This window comes from Amphibalanus amphitrite, unplaced genomic scaffold (assembly GCF_019059575.1).
Source record: "Amphibalanus amphitrite isolate SeventyFive unplaced genomic scaffold, NRLGWU_Aamphi_draft 000279F_arrow, whole genome shotgun sequence".
Classification (NCBI taxonomy): Eukaryota; Metazoa; Arthropoda; class Thecostraca; order Balanomorpha; family Balanidae; genus Amphibalanus; species Amphibalanus amphitrite.
The window spans coordinates 332,692-348,882 of record NW_024881774.1 but is presented as its reverse complement, the minus strand read 5'-3'; the positions used below and the strand labels follow the sequence as shown (position 1 = coordinate 348,882).

The window sequence follows — 16,191 nt, the reverse complement described above, 5'->3', positions numbered from 1 at the left end:
ATTCGATGCGCCTTGGCGAACTGAACAGAATGAGACCATTTGTGCGGCTGTACCATTTTTATGTGAGCATTTATTAGCAAAAAGCGTTTGGTAACCTTTGATGACGTCACATGCTCTTACAGTTGACCAATCGGAAGTAAGGCATCAAAGTAGTCAAAGTTGGTCATGAATCATGTCATTTATGGTACAATTGACCATGAAAACTCGGCCGTCCTAGCAAAGTGACCATGAGCGCACCGGCCAAGTTGCCCCGCTAGTCCCGGCCAAATTACCCCATATTGCCATTCTGAAAATTTTTGTCTATTAAGTCATCACGGCTATACGGAATTAGATGAAAATGCTCTTGGAACCGCTGAACACCCCCAATAATCGCGCTATGATGTCTGAATTCGTTTTTAGCCCAAATACTACATGTTACACAACTTTGTAAACAGAAGCAAAAGTTGCCATTTTCTAATGAAATTAACGGTTTATTTATTTTGAATAAAACTACGAGGGGCAAAGTTTTGACATTTGTCCTCCAGTTATTTCTACCCATGACAAATGAATAGAGACAGAAATAGTTATTTCACTCACTTTTAATAGACATCGTACAGGTGGGGGCGGCCAATTTACACCACCGGCCAAATTACCCCACTCTCCCCTACTTGAATGCCACTCACAGTTGTCTGTTTCGTATCTTAGCTTATGTAAGGCTGTAAGTCGTTAAACTTTTTCAAGCGCTAGGCTTGGTGAACAAATGACTAATCAAACATCTTAAAGACGCCGTTTATCTGTACGCCGTTGCCGACGTCGATGGCCATCAAGAGTCCCGATCACTAAACGGATCCTCCCACCTTAAAAAAATGAATTGGCATAAAAGTGATCTATTGTGGTTCAGGAGTAAACATAAACAGCTACCAAATTTCACCGAAAAGTATTAACCTGTGTTTGAGATATTTAGACTTTTATTTATTATTGTTTATTTTGGGGAGCCTACGCTGTTCCTATGACGTCATTTGTGAGCAATAATTTGGAATCATATAAGCCGCGATAGATGTTGCGCGCAAGACGGTATACACCACTAAAGCAACAATTGTCTTACCAAGGTGTAAGTATAACACTTAAAAATCGCTAGATCTGCGCTGACGGCACAAAGCCAGTGCGGGCATTCAATTGCATTAGCCCCTGAGAATCCGAAAACAACAGACTTTGAAACTAAATGTCTCCGAATCAAAACATTTCTCGATGTTGTGAATGCCCATTGCCCAAACCGGTAATTGCAAGACAGGGACCCCAATTTGGCCATCTCAATTCAAGACTCATGTTAAAGGTAGTGTGCCAGCTTTCTTGGACCGTATGGAGTTAATGGCCCAGATAAGGAGAACCGGATTTTTAGAACTTATCCATACCTTCAAAACTCATGGAAACGTCTTAAATTCTTCAAATTTTGAGTACCCCAGTGCGAAATTCGCCCCGACGGGTTGTCGGTCGTACCCCAACCACATTTCACACCACTATGAACAATGAATGCACACACTGAAATCGCTATTACCGATATGCTCATCCAATCAAGTTTCGATAAACCCGTTCATCATCAGCTCCTGCGGTTTCGAACACGCCTGTTAGTTGGCTTCTGATGCTCGTCGAGGTCGGAATTTCCAAATACGCGTGGTGCGTCGGGCCGCGCGCTCTGACTTCGGCCAAGAAAAATGCGTCAGCTGATCATTGTCATTTCTGCCACTTGCGTGTGGTGAAATGGGGTCATAACTTATAAGACGGCTTTTTCATATCAATTATTTTACATAAAATCATATTTCAAACCATAAATAATGTTCGACAGCCAAATAAAAGAAACAATACCAATACGGGCTTACAGTTTAAGGCTCGACATTGTGTTGTCTACGATTAGACAGCTGATAACTCATTCCCGTACGTCGTATGGTCGTAACACTATAATGACCTTTGCTTATTGTCACAAGTGCGCCGCATTCGCGATTGTTGCCCGACGCCTGTTTGCAGGTGAGCCCACTACAGTTGTGATACATATCTAAAAACCGATAAACTTTTAGGCGAAAAAGGCACTATTCCAGGCCCATTTTGATTTTTTTTGCGATATTAGGTAAAAACAGAAGCTTCTTATCCTAGGAAAAATAAAATGGGAAATCTTTCAAAGGTGGCACACTACCTTTAAGATGGGATGGTCACTTTAATCTAAATTGGTTACTAACTATGTCTGATTTTGACTATGGCGTCAGTTCCTTTACCCCCCCCCCTCCCCAAACCCCATCCCCTGTTGTTTCCCGATGACCCGAGTCATCTGACCGTTGCCCCTCCCGTCACATTTTTGTTCCAGTGAGCCGAGCCCTCTGACTGTTGTCCTTCCCCTCCCCAGTCCCCATCCCCTTTCCTCGGCAAACAGAGCCCTCTGACCAATGTTCGTCACGTCGGTTTCCCGGTAAGCTAAGTCCCCTCTCAATTGTTTGTTATTTATGAATTTTATGTTCTAGTGAGAATAAATGCTCTCTCTCTCACCTCTGGCTCTGTCCCTCCCGCTGGTCCCCCGGTGAGCTAGGCCCCCTCTGTCCCTCCCGCTGGTCCCCCGGTGAGCTAGGCCCCCTCTGTCCCTCCCGCTGGTCCCCCGGTGAGCCGGGGAATCTATAGCCTTGTGTGAGCCCTCTGACCGCGGTGTTCGCGGCGCCGCAGCCGGAGCTGATCGCCGCTGCCGGCTACCCGGTGCAGGTGCACACTGTGCAGACGGCCGACGGATACCTGCTGGAGGTGCACCGCATCCCACCGCCGGCGGAGGCGCGCGGCGGCCCGCCCGTGCTGCTACTGCACGGACTGCGCGCCAGCTCGGCCGGCTGGATCATCAACCCGCGCCGACCGCTGCGTCAGTACCCAACAGTCATTTGAACCCCTGCGTCAGTAACGCCTTTCAGCGCCCTCCTTTCACCTTGTCTTTGTAACACCCTTGGCCTACTCGGTTGGTAATGATGGCTAACATCCCCCACCAGGGGCGGAGCTTCCTATACAGTTGGTGGTAAGCTGGTTTCTAAGACTTTGTTGATTTGCAAATTTATTTTTTGCATCGAAGAGCTTTGGAATGTCTGTTAAATGCAAATATTATATCTGTAATGATAGGAATTAATTCAGTGAGGCCTTCATAATCGGACATTGTGGGTTTGACGACTTTTTGCCCCACCAACGTCCCTGGAAAAGCTCCACCCATGTCCCCCACACCTTTGATCCAACTTGATTACTAGCTCGTCACTAAAACCTCGCTGCTTCTGTATCGCGCCCCCCGCGCGCCATGCACTACTCCCCGTTCTTGACCATGAATATTTTATTTTTGACACCAAAAATATCCAGTCAGCTGAAAAATATAAAATGTATCGCATTTCACATGTACCCTTCTACCCAATGGGAATTAAAAAAAAAAAATTCTCGAACTTGAAAAAAAATCTGATAATTTAAAAAAGGCTATTGAACCTACGGATGATTGATAATTTACTGAATACTGATAGATGAACACGGAATACTGGGCGAGCTATCACTTTCCCTTAACGCGAAAGGCATCTGTCCTAAGTATCATAATTTCAAATAAATTATGATACAAAATAACACCCGATTCCTTTCGTTGCAGCATTTATGCTATCGGATGCCGGCTATGACGTATGGCTGGGAAACAATAGGGGAAATTTATACTCGCAGAGACACGTCAACCTGGAAACTGATACTAGGGAATACTGGAACTTCACGTGAGTAACTTCAATTTCTCAGTTCCGTCTTCCACTGGACAGAAGGGATTTCAAGCGCAGTTTTTAAAGTGAGCTGTCCACATGCTTTCCCTTTTTCGGTCTTATATCCAATTACATTCCTACATGCACTTACACGCGTGTGCACTGTGCATTGTGCAATGTGTATTTGCATGCCTTACTGCATACCGTATTGAACGGCAGATTTTTTGTTCTAAATACTAGTTGCCGATTGATCAGCATTCCCTGGCAGCGTTCCGGAAGGTACTGGTGTGATTTGGTTGTAAGCTTATTGAAAAGAGAAACGAAAATGGGGACGTTTGTCTTCATGGGAGGCCTGAATAAAAAAAAAACGGTTTGAAAAGTGCATTCGGAGAGTATAGAACGACGACTTACGAGGTAAAAACTGCTTGCCAATAAGTCTGCAGAGGGGACCTATCATTTGCTACTTGTTTTGTTACTTTCGGTTTAGGAGTCTTGTGAATTGTTCAAATGTTTCGAACTGATGCCAGGTGACTATATACGATAAAGCATGTTGTACGATAAAGCATGTTCGAGAAAAAAAACTTAAAATTGTTCAACAAACTTGGTCGTTTTGACGAGATATGCCAAAATTATCTTAAGCACTGGCCTGTTTAGCGCCGAAATGTAATTCATGTGATTTTGTTTTAACGATGTTGATTTTTTTCGACTTAAAAATGTCCCCTACGAAAATACCTGTTCTCGTATAATCCTGCTTTTTATCATTCCAGAGCCGATTCATATGCCAAATATGACAATCCAGCTTTCATCGATTACATCCTGCAAAACACCGGAGAAAATGAGCTGTTCTACGTTGGTTACTCGATAAGTAAGTAGGTACGTATGTACATTTCCAGAAATATTCCAAATATATAAGCATGTTGTAATTAATACATATGATGTATAGATGTATAGATGTCACTGTTCCGATGCTGAGAATGAGAGTGAGGATACCGAGTCTAATCCCATCGGCCATCATTACTACTAACCAGTAAAACGCCTGTTGGGCGAAGAACGAGCGAGCGAGATAGTGAGCCCTGCACGGGCGGAAGGGCGAGAGGGTACTTCCAATGAGGCTTGTGCAAAGCACCCTTCTAACCGGTCGCTAGCGGTGTGCCAAATTTGAACGCAATCGGCCCAGCCATTCCTGAGATCTGGAAGCGGCATTCTGCACGTGCGCACGTGCAAACGGGGTCCAAACTGACTTTGCACGGCCCCCTACTAACCGGTCCCCAACCGTGTACCAAATTTGAGCGCAATCGGCCCAGCCGTTCTCGAGATCTGGAAGCGCCCCTGCACGTGCGCACGTGCAGCAGCACCCTAACCGCAACACATGGGAATGCATTGCCTGGTGGTGCCTACCTGTATGCCAAGTTTCAGCGAAATCGCCCCAGAAATTACTGAGTTACTGAAATGGGAACAAATTTGGCACCTCTTCTCTTTGTATTTTGCACGTGCAGTGGGGTCACTCGCATAGATCAAGAGTATCCGACCTTTGGTAGAAGGGATGCAGCTACCCTACAAAAATTACCGCAAGACAATCGAATCGCCCAAGCGGCTGCTGAGATATGCCTCTCAAAATCGCTACTTTTGCAAAACAGCTTGAACATGAAATCCTTGACTTTTCACGTGGCACGTGCCACGACGGTCACTGAGATGTGTCAAAAGTAGTCAATTACGGGGTAGAAGGGATGGGGCTACCCAGCAAAAAAAAGACCCCAGCCTCATCGGTCCAGCGGTTGCTAAGATAGGCCTCTCAAAAGCGTTACAGGCCGGGCCGCTCATACTGAGATTTTTCCGTTACCTATATTGTACTTGAAAAGACTTCGCTTCGCTCGCTGCGCTCGCTCGATCGTAATTATATCTGGATTGGTTGATATTCCGTTTGCGGTTATGATGGCTGCATTAATTTTTTCACTTCATTTGTATTTTGAATGGAAATTTTATCGTAAACTACAACAACACTGTAACAATATCATAAACAACTCCTGATATTCAACAAATAGAAATGAGTAGTTATGGCAAAGAAGTGAACCAAATAAGCTATATCGGAGATTGAGTCCATGATTTTGTTGCAATGCAAGTTTGGGCAGTAGTAGGCCCTTCGAATAAACGGTAAAGTTCATGCACGTGCGCACGTGCAAGGATTGCTTCCACATCTCGAGAACGGCTGAAACAATTGCGTTCTATTTTTTTTTTGTATGTGTGTGTGTGTGTGTGTACCATTACGCACAGTTTGCACTAACGCACATGCAGGGTGCCGCTTCTGCATCTCAAGAATAGCTGGTCCAGTTGGATTGAGTTTTGGTACGCCGTAAGAGGTACGGGTGGCTCGCAGTTTAGTTGGGGGTACCGCTCTTGCTAGTTAAAGGCACTTTGCTGGTAGTATGACGATTCATGAGCTGATGTAATTCATGGTGGCGGGGTCGAAATACCACTTCACTTGAATTCCGCCCAGGCACATGGTTTTTGGGCTATGATGAATTATTACCGTCCTACAACACCAGGTACGGCTGATGGTCGCCATGGCTCCTATCTCCACAAGAATGTACTACCGGGTTTCGCGAAGAAAATGGTGCCTATTAGAGTACCGCTCCACGTGAGTTTACCAGGAGGGACTATCAAGTCTCTGGTCAGCATATTGACATATTAAACTGATCAGATTGTACGTCTGATTCAGTGTGCAGTGCGAATGCAATAGCGCTCTTTGTTTTCCTGAAAGTACGTCGTCTTTATTGTTCTAAGTTCCTTTCTTGTGCGTCATCCTTCATTGTGTCATGTTGACAACATTTTCCATCATCAGGCAATATCCACAATACTAATCAGTTCCGTAACTTTCCAGAGGCTGGCCGAATTCTTCGGCATGTACGAGACGATGCCTTACGATCCCAAAACGGGCGGATCGGGAAGATATTCTGCAACAAATACGCGCCGACCAAGCCTATTTGCGCTATACTGTTCTTCATGTACGCCGCGGGGACCCGAAACAGCTGGATAAGGTATTACTGTGTATCCCGGAGTTTCACGCAGATTTGTTCGTGGTGTATTATAGGGGTATCTCAAGAATTATTCACGGCACTATGTACGCCTAGAATGCGTCAACTCTTACGTTATCAATAAAAAAACGCAACTTCAGCGAAAAGTGTTGTCTATTTCTAACAACCTGCGTTTAATACCGTCTGGTAACTGCCCTCACACTCGCTAGGAGCCTGTTGATAATATGGTGATCTATAAAATGATATATTTCAGGAACTGGTTTTTAAATCCCTTCTGCAGCCTCCCAGTACCTACCCGTTATCTTACTTAAGTGAAAACCAAAACTAATTTCCATTGACCCTTCAGACGTTTGTGCTGCGGCTTTCACCACGTTGCATGCTGTTTTCTCCCTTGAGGGCACTTACGCCTAGAATGCGTCGGCTCTTCGTTATTGATAGAAAAAAACACAAATTCAGCGAAAAATGTTTGCCTATTTAAACAACCTGCGTTTACGTATTGAATCCGGTTCATATATTGAGGTTCGAGGCCCAGCGCTTGCGCGCAGACTTATATAAAACTGTATTAGGTACACGCCTATCGTCTGATCATAACCCGCGCCCCGTTGAGGTTCTGGCAGGTTCCACGTCCTGTGGGGGGGGGGGCAAAGAGCCCCCGTCGTATATCCGGAACCAATAGCCGATCGGAAAAATTCCAACGGCAATCGAAAGAGCTCATCGAGATGCACAAGATAGGATATGGATGACCTGATATTTGACCTGTGAGTCTCAGGGAGGTCAAACATGGTCAAATCAGTCCATTTTGCAATGACGATAAGTCGGTCATTAATTTGAAATCTATGTTTTCAAAATGAGTCTGGATAATGTATATGATACATCTGGCAGGTGGACACTAGGACAGTCACCTGAGTGGATAATGACCTGTGACGTGAGACGTCACAACATGGATCAGCCTCTACCAATCAGGAAATACTGGTGAATCATAAGGAAAGGATGTTGAATTGTGAATATCGAGTCTTTATGAAGACATGTCATATATCCACAGAAACTTCCTTGATCATTTTTCTTGGACCTATGACGTCACAGGAAGGTCAAATAAGGTCAAATTGTACCGGTTTACAACGAAAACTAATTTTTACGTATAAGTGACTTTAGTCACGTTAACCCGCGCCTGGTTGGGTCTGAGCCACCTTCGCCTGGGGGGGGGGGCCAAAATGACCCCCCCGTCTAACTCGAAAACGAAGAGGGCTAGGAAGACGCGGAAAAAAGCAAACGAAAGCCCATAACAAGTACGTTCGAAAGTATTTCGGTCATTTTTTCGCTAAGGTCAATATGAGGTCGCTAGAGGTCATCTAGGTCAAATTTCAGTGTTTTCGGTGTTGCCGGAATATTCGCTGTAGCTCGGAAACTAGAAGAGCTAGGAGCCGCAGAAAAAAGCAATCGATAGCTCTTTTCAAGCTCTTTCGCCAAGGTTCGTAGATTTGACCTCAGCTCAACGGTTTGGCCTACAGAGGTCAGCAAGGTCAACTGGCAAATTTCGTTGAAAATGTTTTAACTATAGCATGCATCACGAGAAAATAGAGAAACGATTCATGCACCATCGTGCTTGGCTCGTCGAGACGCGTCGAATGATATATAGTTTGACCTCGAAAGGTCATTTTGAAAATTTGACCTCAGGTCAAGGTCATGACCTTACCGAAATAGGTCATGCTGCATATCATTCGATCCGCATTGACGAGACAAACACGATAAACGTCGAACGGAGTCTCTATCTCTATTCAATAACAAGTAAGTGCAGAAAAACCGCTGGTGACCTCTGGTGACCAGGGAGATGACCTAGCGTGACCTCAGCGAGGTCACAAGCAAATGGTTTCACATGGGCTGTGATTTGCTGACCCAAGACACTTCAATAACGAAATATAGGAACAATCACGCCCGATTTAGCTGAAAAACAACTACTTTTCGATTCTCCCATTGACTTATAATGGGGAGCAGCGATGACCTGACCTGACCTTAGGTCACATTTATAAAAAATCCGAGATAGCCATTTTGTAGAGCTGGGCGACATCTTCAAGTACTGTAAATTTTACATCGATCGGATAAAAGCTGTGCCTTTGAGAGAGCTTTGAACTTTTTTAGAGGTGGTGTCAGTTTTGGTGACCTTGTGACCTGACCTGACCTCACCCGAACCCCCCAAAAAAGGACATGATGTAAAAATGTTGAATAAACAGCTATACAAAGTTTCAGGGCGCTAACTCAAGTGGTTTCTGAGTTATCGCTGAAAAACCACAGGGGGGGGGCCAAAATGGCCCCCCCCCCACCAGGGCGAAGGTTAACGATCATATTCAGTCAGCAAGAGGTTTATAAGAATCATAATATTACTCCTGACTGATTTCAAGCACAAATACCGAAAATATTGTGACGTCATAAGAACAGCCTCTACTTGTTCACTGTTCAGTCATTCAAATTGCTATATCTCAGGCAGTTTTAGAGATATTTTGTTAATTTTTGGCATGTGTTAGGCCAACATGGGGTTCTGTAACATATATTCCGGCTTTGTGAAAATTTCCCCAAATTTCAAAAACATTTCAAGAAATCTAAATGTTGAGTTAGAAACTCCCTAGATCGAGATTTTTATCTTTTCGAAATCTCGAGATAGCGATTCTGTTCTCCATACTTTTTATACCTACGGTCCAATTTTTGAATCGATAAGTGTAAACCCTGATTTTCTGCGATTTTTCTCCGTGAACAACTTTTTCGACGAAAAAATCGCCGAACATGACCTCAGTTTGACCTCTATAGCTTGTGACCTGAGATGAACTGGGACCTAATTTTTTTCAGGACGTTGTGTAAAATTTATGTCCGGAGAAGTACAAAAAGTTTCAAGTCGAAATTCGCAGCCGTTTCTGAGTTATCTCCGAAAACCCACAGGGAGAGGGCCTTTGCCCCCGCCCCTTCCCTCCCCCCCCCCCCAACGGGTCGCGGGATAACGGCCTTTCACCGTGATCCACGGCTAGATGTGATTTGGCTACACTTGAGGCTTGGATCCAACGGAGTCTGATCCAAGATTCTTACAGATACTAAACGACGCATGCTGAAATGTGGTGCAGAGTGGCGTAAAGGTGAAGTTATTACGAGCGAGCGAGCGAAGCGAGTCTTTTCAATATAACGGAAAAATCTCAGTATGAGCGGCCCGGCCCGGCCCGGCCTGTAACGCTTTTGAGATGCTTATATCTCAGCAACCGCTAGACCGATTGACCTGCAGTCTTTTTTGCTGGGTAGCCCCATCCCTTCTACCCCGTAATTGACTACTTTTGATACATGTCTGTGACCGTCGTGGCACGTGCCACGTGAAAAGTCAAGGGTGTTCATTGTTCAAGCTGTTTTGCAAAAGTAGTGATTTTGAGAGGCTCATAAGTCATATCTCAGCAGCCGTTTGGGCGATTGCCTTGCGGTAATTTTTGTAGGGTAGCTGCATCCCTTCTACCAACGCGACGGTCGAATACTCTTGATCTATGTGAGTGACCCCCACTGCACGTGCAAAATACCAAAAGAGGAGGTGCCAAATTTTGTTCCCATTTCAATAACTCGGTAATTACTGGGGCGATTTCGCTGAAACATGGCATACAGGTAGGCAACCCACCAGGCATTGCATAATGCATTCCCATGTGTTGCGGTTAGGGTGCTACTGCACGTGCGCACGTGCAGGGGGCGCTTCCAGATCTCGAGGACGCCTGAGCCGATTGTGCTCAAATTTGGTACACGGTTGGGGACCAGCTAGTAGGGTGCCGTGCAAAAGTCAGTTTGGACCCCGTTTGCACGTGCGCACGTGCAGAATGCCGCTTCCAGATCTCAGGAACGACTGGGCCGATTGCGTTCAAATTTGGTACACCGCTAGCGACCGGTTAGAAGGATGCTTTGCACAAACCCGTTGGAAGTACCCTCTCGCCCTTCCGCACGTGCAGGGCTCACTATCTCGCTCGCTCGTTCTTCGCCCAAAAGGCGTTTTACTGGTTTATATACATACACTGTGGGTCAAATCTTGTTCCTCTTGTATATTTGTTATGGTGATCTATTGGGTTTCAGTACTCTCTACCCGTGATCCTGACACACGTGCCGGCCGGCTGTGGCAACATGGTAATCCAGCAGCTCGACCAGGCCATCAAGTCAGGTAAGCTGTTTAGCAGGTGATTTACACACCTTTTTTATTGACGTCAGGGGGCAGTGGTAGCACTATCCGAAATCTGACTGGAACGTTTTGGTATATATGTGTACTGATCAAAGTACAGTAACCTTTTGTTTGTTTAATAGAAATGGGTCACCTGTTTGTTTTTTCTTGGCAAAATGATAGTCTTGCCTGTTCAGCCTTTCGGTTTTTGTTCCGCTTTGCAGGGAATTTTCAGCGTTTCGACTATGGCCCTAGGAGAAACCAACAAGCATATGGGCAACCCCATCCACCGCTCTACTACCCAGAAAATGTCACCGCACCCGTGGTTTTGCTCTTTGGCAAAAACGACAAGGTCGCCGACCGGCGGGTCAGTACTCCAGGGGTCACGTAATTAGTCTGCTGCGTAGGGGCAAACCAATCTCCTGGATGGGCTTGTCTGATATATATATATATATATTATATATATATATATATATATATATATATATATATATATATATATATATTTGAGATACATTGTAAGGCTCAGTAATTGATTGTTTACATTGCAACCAGTGAAAAAATACCCCGATTTTTTTTTTGTCCTGGTGAAACAACACGACCAATTTTATCAGCATTGCCCTTATCCCGCGCACCGAGGGGGGGGGGCGGATATCCGCCCCCCCCTGAGGTTTTCGCGAATAGCGGGAAAACCGCGGCGCGTAGCGCCGCGAAATTTGGTATGACTATTCCCTTATCAATTTTACACATGGTGTGCAAGTTTGAACCTCCTACCTTTCAGGTCAGGTCACCAGGTCACTTTGAATGACCCAACCTCAAGTCACTTTTTTGCAACTTTGTCACCGTGCCAGAGCTACAGTAGATGTCGGAGGCCTTTGAAAGTCGCAGGATGCTATAAGGTCATTAGTAGCTACAATTTGTATATCTCGGAAGTTTGATATCGGTGACCTAAGGTCAGGTCAATTCGCGACCTCCCCATTATAAGTCAATGGGGGAAAAATCAACTCCTGTTTTTACCACTAAAACGGGTCGGAATGGCCCCATATACATACATGACTTCATATACGATCAACCTTCACTACCTTGAGGTCTGTTTTGCTGTTGGGCAGCTGTGAGGTCATGTGACGTCATCAAAGGTCACCAAAGGTTTTTGGCCAATAACTCCGTACAGGAACAAGATACAGACGCGTGGATGGTCTCATTGTGTTCAGCTCGTCAAGACGCATCGAATGATATACATGATGACCTCGAGGTCACGTGACCTGAGGTCAACCTTTGACCTTGACCTTTCGAGGTCAACATATATATCATTCGATGCGGATTGACGAGAGGATCACGATGATGCCCTTAGTTTGTTCCTATCTTGACTAATTCGAAAGTTATTCGAGAAAAACTCTCTCCATATTTAGCGCCGCCATTTTGACTTTTTCGACCCCTGTGACGTCATCTTTGACCTGACCTGAAAATGACCTTAGTAAAAATTGTAGATCTTGACCGTGCGTATCCGATGCCGTTTACCGCTTGTCGCTATCTTGCTTCGTTTTCGAGATCTCAGGGGGGGGCGGTCATCCGCCCCCCCCCCCGTCGGTACTAAGTTGGCGCAGACCCCCGTCGGTGCGCGGGTTATGATTTTCCTGATTTTCTAACAAAAGTGTATCGGTGGGTCATCCTAGTAATGCCCCATTACAGTGAGACCCTTTGAAAAGGAGTGCACTTGCAAGACATGCCATTTATTTTCCCAATTACGGAACACTTTGCTCCTTGTTGTGACTGTGACATTTAATTTTTCCAGATTAGAGTAGAGACGTTCTTTCACTGACTCCACTGTTCTTCCAATGCTAGATTGAAGTGAAACACCCGCAGTTTATCAGCGGTGGCGAAAAGTGACTTTAAATTCTCAGAATCTGCTTCAACTAGCGCCAAATGTCATTACACATCTCTCGTCGTGCTCTGCAGCAAAAAGCCAAGAGGCCCAATACGCAGAGACCTTTCTCATGCCATACCCATTGGTAAGAATGTCGCCAGCCTGCTCCTTGGAGATGTCCATTCTTACCGTTATCTGATGAGGTCACAGTCTTTGATCCAGCATCCAGGCATCCACACCCCTAGAGCAGGGTCAATGTTCTCTGATTTCGTCACATTCTACGGCGTTTTTTGATATTTGTTCATTTTGGAGGCTGTTCCTGCCCTGCTTGAAATTAGCAGCTCAAACCTAAACAGTGCCATATGATGGGCCACAACCAATAAGTTTAATTTCAGGTCCTTTTTAATTTCAGATGAAGGCATGGCTTTGAAATCGCAATACTTTATAAAAGCTCGGTTCTCGATTTTCTCTCTTTTCACCGAACGCGGAATCTCCTTCACTTTAACAGGCTCTAAAAACGAAACGAAAAGGACTAGGACTTCAAAACTTGGTGTACACACCTAAGAATAGTGGCAAAATGTGTGCCCAAATTTTCATTAACCTGCGTCACATGTAACTGTGTTAGGCTCAAAACTTTTCATTCACCCCACGTAAATTTTCGCATTTACATATACCCCCCAAAATCCCTCTAAATATTGACTGAGAGCAACCAAATTTGCATAGGGGTGAGAACTCCTGAGGGCCCATCTACCCTGTAAATTTAGCGTTTCTAAGTGCCATAGGAGGCAATAGCCAGGGGGGGGGGGTTCGTACCTACACCCCCCCCCCTGGCTGTTCGTGTTATGGAAAAGGCCCTGGCCTGGCGAGGGTTAATAGATAAGAATAACTATTGATAAATGATACAGCTAACATTTAACACCACATCAAAATAAAGTCTGGTTGAAACGGTTCTTGGGGACTTGGTTGAAACTACGCGGCGCCTCCGGGATGCGAACCCTCGATATACGAATATGTAGTCCAAGACATGTAGTTATGTAGTTCAACCTTTGCGGGCCTGGGGGACGTTTATCGTCCCATCCTCTGACGATAACTCCCGAACGGTTAGGGATAGTGTTGGTCATTAAATCGTATAAAGTTGAATTAGTTAACGGTGCATTTGATCATAACTAATTAATAGTAATTTAGTAAATAGTAGCGATGAAGGCAAAAGAGACTATTAAGACTAAGACTATTCTTTAGAGTCTTAAGACTATTTTCAAAAGATTTTAGACAATTGTGTTGTATTTTAATTTTGTTGCACATTCATGAGCGATGCGCATTCTCAAATTCCGTGGCGATTATGACTTGTAATGAAAGGTCGTAACTGCATCGATTTTCCGACCTTACATCAGTAGCGGCGGAACACCTCCAATTAAAGGGGGACACTGCCGAGTTAAGTCCCATTCTTTCCATGCAACGCTCATGGCGTTATGTTAAAATGTCAAAATCAAAGGGGGGCACGGTGCCCCGGTGCCCTCCCCGTTCCGCCGCCTATGCCTAGCATTCCTAGTTCCATCAGCATACCAGGCTTTCTCTGTTCATGCTAAAAAAAAATGTCATAAAGTCTCTCTGTTCTAGCATAAAAATATTCAAAACACCAGCTTCGTTTATTAGTTATGGGAGCTCTCGAATGCCGTTCGTCTTTCTTCGTCAGCCTGTCTTAAAAAGCACTTAAACACACATAATACACCAGGTAAAGACAAGATTATGCAAAAAATGACGAGTTACCGAACGAGGTATGTGTGAAACGATGTCGCGCCTTTTCGCACAAAAATTCAAAACTGTTTTGTATGTACATTTTTGGTCATTAGAAGTGTTTGATCTTGTCTTTACCTGGTGTATATTATGTGTGTTTTAAGTGCTTTTTGAGACAGGCTGACGAAGAAAGACGAACGTCTTTCGGAAGCTCCCATAACTAATAAACGAAACTGGTGTTTTGAATATTTTTATGCTAGAATAACTCTGTCCCAGCTAAACAATAACATCTATAGAAGTCTCTCTACTCCCATTCTCACCACTCTGCTCCCTAACGGGGCGAGGCATACCCAATTCACTCGCTGCACTGCTCACGGACGATTCACGGAAGTAAGCACTCAAAAGTATGTAGGCGCCAAATACCTGCTAATGTATCGCTAAAAATGCAACTCCTAACCTAACCTACCCAGCCTAAACTAACCCAACCCAAACGAACCCAACCTAACCCATATGTAGATACTCTTGTCCGCGCGTATGTACTTTATACCTTACGCACATTGGCGATAAGTACTTTTGTCCTACGTACATTTCCTGGCGCATAAGCGTAGGAAGTTAGGAACCATGGGTGCAGTGGCAAATAATTCCCCAGTGGGTGCAGACAATGTATTCTGCACCCACAATAATCTGGAACAAAAACCCCTCTCTCAGCAATACTAATTCCCATGCAGCACGATAAATTCAGGATATTTTGCCCACTATCCATCTTTCGAAGCATTTTCTACTGTGATGGTCTTCAAAACTTATATTTGTGCTTAAATAAAAACGAAGAAATGGAGCACATGTGATTGAACAGAGAACACATACCGAAGACCAAGTTAGCCGCTTTTACTTTTTGCGGTAGTCATTGACATCACCAATGCCGCCAAATGCACTTACCGGTACCTTTTCGACATGGTACACCCTCAAAGCTCGCAATGAGCCTTCGCTCGGCTGCCGCTCCCCACCCCCCCCCCCCCCTCCCCGCTTCACCGGGCCATGGCTGGATTTCTGCACCCATGCACCCACAATGTTCCAGCCGTTCCTACGCCCATGTCCTGGCGTACATTTGCCAGGCATACTTTTCCGATCCGTTTGTCGGCAGCCCGCCTTGCCAGCGGCGCCCTCTGTCGGCGCCACTGAACTGACCGAGGCCTGTTTCAGGACGTGGCCTCGCTGGCCAGCCGGCTGCCGAACCTGGTGGCCAGCCAGCAGGTGGCCTGGCCGCTGTGGCAGCACCTGGACTTCCTCTGGGGTATCGACGCCGACCGGTTGGTGTACAGACATGTGCTCCAGTACCTGTCCGACTGGGCGCCCGGCGGGAGAGCCGCGCGCTCAGTCACCGCGCCCGCCGCCGGCGCACCACGGCATCCATCACCGGCCGACACCAGCAGCGGGCGCGCTGATCCCGAACAGGTGTAGTGGAGCGGAGTCAGCCTCAGGAGCGCCAGCCCGTGACAGCGACTTGACGGTCAGCGTAACTGCATTCAGTCAATATACACAGGCCTTGCCGGCCGATTGACTAGCAATGAATGCGTCTTGTTAAGTGCAGCAATAGCCACAACGACGGTGGCTCGAGGAAAATAAAGACATGGTGCAATGTCGTGGAATAAACTTGCATCAAAGTAGCCATACTTG

The 16,191-nt window shown here is 45.5% G+C and overlaps 1 protein-coding gene across 1 annotated transcript in view; it reads left to right on the top strand.

Annotated features, from left to right (window-relative positions):
- LOC122387256 overlaps positions 1 to 16,177 on the top strand; it is a 30,679-nt gene extending 14,502 nt beyond the window's left edge. The window contains exons 4-11 of the mRNA XM_043377315.1: positions 2,686 to 2,872; positions 3,626 to 3,740; positions 4,490 to 4,587; positions 6,266 to 6,316; positions 6,699 to 6,757; positions 10,838 to 10,922; positions 11,144 to 11,286; positions 15,718 to 16,177. Coding sequence (XP_043233250.1) covers positions 2,686 to 2,872; positions 3,626 to 3,740; positions 4,490 to 4,587; positions 6,266 to 6,316; positions 6,699 to 6,757; positions 10,838 to 10,922; positions 11,144 to 11,286; positions 15,718 to 15,975 — 996 coding nt within the window. The 3' untranslated portion in view covers positions 15,976 to 16,177. The remainder of the gene's footprint in view (positions 1 to 2,685; positions 2,873 to 3,625; positions 3,741 to 4,489; positions 4,588 to 6,265; positions 6,317 to 6,698; positions 6,758 to 10,837; positions 10,923 to 11,143; positions 11,287 to 15,717) is intronic.
- Positions 16,178 to 16,191: the final 14 nt, after the last annotated feature.